The following is a 5136-nucleotide window of genomic DNA, read 5'->3' on the forward strand; positions in this document are numbered from 1 at the left end:
CACAAGCTTTGAAGCCTCGATACAGAACGTCACATCACTAATCTAAAGTATTTATATAAAATGACTTTTACCTTGCTATATAACACTTCTGGTTTCTCTGCTGTGGTGATTTCCGACATTTCTGTCTGCTTTTATGTCTTATAACTTTACTTCAGTTGGTAAATACACCGTAGGCAAAAAGATTTAAGAAGGGGGTATATAATTCTTTTGTTTTAAAGACCTGTTTTGCAAGTATTTTTATGGCTTCCTGTTTTTGTACGTGCATTATATTCAATCTAGTTCTTTTTGTTAACTTAAACCCTTTTTCTTGTTTTTCTGCGCAGGAACTTTCATCTCAGTCTGAGGATAGAAAACAAGATTTTCCAACATGCAGGCTGCAGGTGACTTTTTAAACATGTTCAACATTGAGGTCAGCAGAATATCTGTCACACTCAGCCTCTTCCTCATTTTCCTCGGTCTCCTTTACTGGTGAGTGAACAAATGTTCAGTATTTGTTTATTTATGATGGACAGTCGGACAGTTTTTGGATAATGACACATTTTATGTCAGTTTTCTCTGTACTCCACCACACTTAGCTGGAAATAAAACCTTAGTATGTTTATTTGTGACATATTGTTCTGCTGTGAAAATACAGCAATATATACTATATGTTACATATTATGTATATCCACATTTTCATAGACTCAAAGGTAATTGGACAATTGACTGATAGGCAGGGGAGGCCTGTTCCCACATTATTTCATGGCAAACTAAGCACTTAAAAGGAGTTAATTATTGAACATACATTTTGGTCGCTGTTCACATGAACTCTCAATAGGTAAAGAAGGTATCATTAGGATAAAAAAATAAAGTAAAACTATCTAAGAGAATAAAAAAAACTTCAGGAGAGGGCAGATCAAAGGCGATTCAAGTTAGTTATCTGATTTCAACCCATTAGATCATGTTTTTCAGTTATTAAATACAAAACCAAAGGCAGTAATACTCCAAAACAAGCAGCGACCGAGGGCAGCTACAGTAAATCCCTTGCAGAACATCTCAAGGGAAGAAATCCATCTAGTGATGGCAATGAGTTCTGGACTAACAATATTGTACATTTAATTATGTTAGTTTGTCCAATTATTTTTGAGTCTTGGAAAATGGAAGAGCATGTATACAAATAGCTGTAATTCCTTAATAATGTAATACAATGCTTTTGTTAAACTCTGAATCACTGAGGATGTGTACAGGAAATGCATTATTAGAAAAAAAATGTATGGTCCTAAGTTAACAATATGTAGACCAAAGGACTATAAGGATGGTGTGGATAGCATTTAACTGAATGTTGTATCTGTGTTCTTTAATGAGCTTGATGTTTAATCCTTTCATTCACAACACATCATCACATTTCTGCACTTTTGCCTGTAGGTATTCAGTCCATCCCTTCTCAGTCCTCTCACGATATGGCATCAAACATCCAAAGCCAGTGCCTTTCTTTGGCAACTTATTCATGTTTCAGCAGGTAAGATACAGTGTAACAAAGGAAGACCAGAGTTACCTTCAACATCTGCTTCATTTTGTGTCAAACTGGGATGGTTTAAAGCAGCGGTCCCCAACCCCCGGGCCTCGGACTGGTACCGGTCCGTGAGTCGTTTGGTACCGGGCCGAGAGTTGAGGCTCAGGTGTGAAATGTATAGTTTTCAGGGTTTTTATTGGTTTTCAGCGTTATTTTGTTATCGTTTTTATCGTTAACTCGGTTTTCCTGGGTCTTTTCATGTGTGTTATGAATAAATCTTCTATTTTTCAGTACCGGCACTAGTTTTATTTAGTTGTATTTATCTGCGACACCTTAAAGGCCGGTCCGTGAAAATATTGTCGGGCATAAACCGGTCCGTGGCACAAAAAAGGTTGGAGGCCGCTGGTTTAAAGGTTGCAATCTACATCTATTGTCATTTTTAAAAATATTCTGATGCAGTGAAGTAAAAATACAGCTGAATAATATGCAACATTTGTTCCATTAAACTGGGATTAAGCTCCTGTTTAAACTTTTTCTTTTCAGTTTTTATAAGGTTGTCAGTTGACCATTATGTTTTAAAAATTGATCACTTATAAGGTCATGGCTGTGATAAGCCGATGTGCTGTTAACCTTTTCTGTGATTTCAGTTATACAAACAGTAAAAAATGTGGATATTTTAAGTCTGATGTTTTTGTTTTCCACTTTCTTTTCAGGGTTTTTTCAAACCTATGAGTTATGTAATAAAAACACATGGTAGAGTTTGTGGGTAAGTAAAAAAAAATCAGCATCTACTGAAATTACTATTGTGGAAAAATAGCAAACTGAACATTTGCAAAGAGATCAGTAAACCTGGATTATTATTTTATAACAGCATTGACACAGAAACTAATAATAGCTGGTGCTACTGCATTTGCTTTCTATGTAATTCTAGGAGTTTTCCTCCCACAGAAACAGAGACACCTGCTGATAAAGGATGCACAAAAATGGACTCGTTACCTTGGATTTAGATTAATAGCTGTTTATCTTTTATTTCTGTGCACACACCATTTGCACAGGAAAGTTTATATTACATCGCAATAGTACGTCAAGGTTGAAAAAGTAGATACAATGATGATCTGAACATTTTCATTTTTCTGCATTCTGAAATGACGCGAATACTTTACTTAGCATCAAAGGTTTTTGTTTGTTTTGGCTGGTCTCTCACTCATATTGTATACATCGGCATATTTCAGGTATTATTTGGGGCGCAGACCAGTCGTGATAATAGCGGATCCTGATATGCTCAGACAGTTGATGGTCAAGGACTTCAGTAGCTTCCCTAATAGAATGGTGAGGACATTAGACGGAGCGTTTAGATGCACGATGTGTGATCAGCAATTATTCCCACACAAACTTACTTCATGGGCTGTAATGGATTTTTGCGTTTGTGCTCTTGTCTCATTTTTGCAGGCTTTTCGCTTTGCCACCAAGCCCATGACTGACTGTCTACTCATGCTGAGGAATGAACAATGGAAGCGAGTACGGAGCATCTTGACCCCATCCTTCAGCTCTGCCAAACTGAAAGAAGTGAGACATTAACATTTCTATTACTTGTTAGAAAATGCATTGCAAAGTATTTGAATTTTCTATTTTGTGATGTAATGACTCACTAAAGGGTTTTGGCAGGACTGGTTTGAGTCTCTCATGATTAATCTTTTTGAGTATAGATGGTTCCTTTCATCAACATAGCCATCGATGCCCTGATGAAGAATTTAAACGGCCACGCTGAGTCAGCACAGGCCTTTGACATCCACAAGTAAGTACAAAAACAATAAAAAAAACAAATACTGAAAGAATCATTTTTATTTTAAATCTTCAATCTTCTCTTTAATTAATTTTTGGTATATGTTTTCCTGCAGGTGCTTTGGCTACTTTACCATGGATGTTATTGCCAGTGTGGCATTTGCAACTCAGGTGGACTCGCAGAACAACCCAGACGACCCGTTTGTCCACCACGCTCAGATGTTCTTCAATTTTTCCTTCTTCAGGCCCATTTTGTTATTTTTCAGTTAGTCATCAATATTACTTCATTATTACTTGAATTTAAGATATTTATTTAGGACATTAAAAGAGGAAGATAAATATATTTAGGAATGTGAAAAATTGTACATCGTTTTAGACCAATCCTAAAAAGAAGTTTTTGGAATTGTAATTAATTTTAATCATTTCTAAGTAATTAGAAGATTTATAGAGGAAGACAAGATATATTAATTAATGCATTGTTTAGAAATGTTGTTTAGATTTCAACGTTACCACAGTGTTATCAGGAATTCTTAATGCAAAGTTTTTTTTATGGCATTTCATAATTCATAATTACATCTGCGAATTTGTGTCTTAATGTCTTCAGTGGCTTTTCCTTTCCTTGCCGCTCCCATTGCAAAACTTCTCCCCAATGAAAGACGAGATAAGATGAATAATTTCTTCATTAACAGCATTCAGAAGATCATCAAACAGCGAGAGGAGCAGCCTCCTGAGGAGGTGAATCTCAGACAGTTAACACAGTCACTCTGTGTCTAAAACGAGCCGTCTCCCTTCATCATTTGTTTGAAATAAATATTTACCGTTTTCTTTTGTTTCTTTTTACATGTAGAGGCGTAGAGACTTCCTTCAGCTGATGTTAGATGCTCGAACCACCAAAGAGATTGTGTCGTTGGACCACTTTGACACATCAAATGACCCCGAGGAGATCGAACACAGGAACCAGGAGACCCAGCCTTCGGGCTCGGTTCAGGAAAATGACCCTCCTCATTCACAGGAGCCGTCTGTCAGGCGTCCACAGAAAAAGATGATGACTGAGGATGAGATTGTTGGTCAGGCTTTCGTCTTCCTCCTGGCAGGCTATGAAACCAGTAGCAACACTCTGGCGTTCACCTGCTACCTCTTGGCCCTCCACCCTGAATGTCAACTCAGAGTACAGAAAGAGGTGGATGACTTCTACACTAGACATGTGAGTGTTTTACGTTGTGGTGCTTTGCTTTGTTTTGGGTTTTTTTGCATGCTGCATGTTATTATGGACAGTTATCGATTATATTCATGCTACTGTTGTTGAAGGAATCACCTGATTACACAAATGTCCAGGAGCTGAAGTATTTGGACATGGTTGTATGTGAAGCATTACGCCTCTACCCTCCTGGATTCAGGTAAAGAAGGATGTTAAGTGGAATCCTGGATTCAGGTAAAGAAGGATGTTAAGTGGAAACAGGGTGGTATTTTTTTTATAGCACTTTGGAGGATAGGCCATATTTAATCATACATGTATACCATACAACAAGGAGATAAAATGTACATGTCACTGCTTCTCTTGGACTGCTTTGCAAGAGTAGGTTGGGCCCATTGGGGAAGGGAGAATGGTGCCATGGCCCACCAAACGCTGACCGCCAGATTTAAGGTGGTGATGCAGATGTTAAAAAAAGAAACGATGCAGATATTTCAATCTATTATTTGGACTCTTGCAGCTTCAGCTGCTACAGGGATAAAATGTTTGTTAACTGTTGTTACATGTAGCCTAAAAGTAATGTAACAAGTTGCAATCCACTTAAAACTTTAGCTGTCTTTCTTTTACACTGTTGCACACGTACACACTGAAACGTGAAGTAATTTTGGCA

General features: G+C 37.4%; 1 protein-coding gene across 2 annotated transcripts in view; it reads left to right on the forward strand.

Annotated features, from left to right (window-relative positions):
* Nucleotides 1-5136, forward strand: part of LOC102204114 (thromboxane-A synthase-like) — an 11480-nt gene that overhangs the window by 2438 nt on the left and 3906 nt on the right. For both annotated transcript variants that reach the window (XM_005734818.1, XM_005734819.1), the window contains exons 2-11: nucleotides 324-468; nucleotides 1405-1498; nucleotides 2206-2258; nucleotides 2725-2821; nucleotides 2942-3058; nucleotides 3199-3287; nucleotides 3391-3539; nucleotides 3879-4009; nucleotides 4122-4478; nucleotides 4583-4671. In XM_005734818.1, the coding sequence (XP_005734875.1) occupies nucleotides 368-468; nucleotides 1405-1498; nucleotides 2206-2258; nucleotides 2725-2821; nucleotides 2942-3058; nucleotides 3199-3287; nucleotides 3391-3539; nucleotides 3879-4009; nucleotides 4122-4478; nucleotides 4583-4671 (1277 nt within the window). In that variant the 5' untranslated portion in view covers nucleotides 324-367. The remainder of the gene's footprint in view (nucleotides 1-323; nucleotides 469-1404; nucleotides 1499-2205; nucleotides 2259-2724; nucleotides 2822-2941; nucleotides 3059-3198; nucleotides 3288-3390; nucleotides 3540-3878; nucleotides 4010-4121; nucleotides 4479-4582; nucleotides 4672-5136) is intronic.

This window comes from Pundamilia nyererei, unplaced genomic scaffold (assembly GCF_000239375.1).
Source record: "Pundamilia nyererei isolate P.nyererei 1_Seehausen unplaced genomic scaffold, PunNye1.0 scaffold00060, whole genome shotgun sequence".
NCBI classification, from domain to species: Eukaryota; Metazoa; Chordata; class Actinopteri; order Cichliformes; family Cichlidae; genus Pundamilia; species Pundamilia nyererei.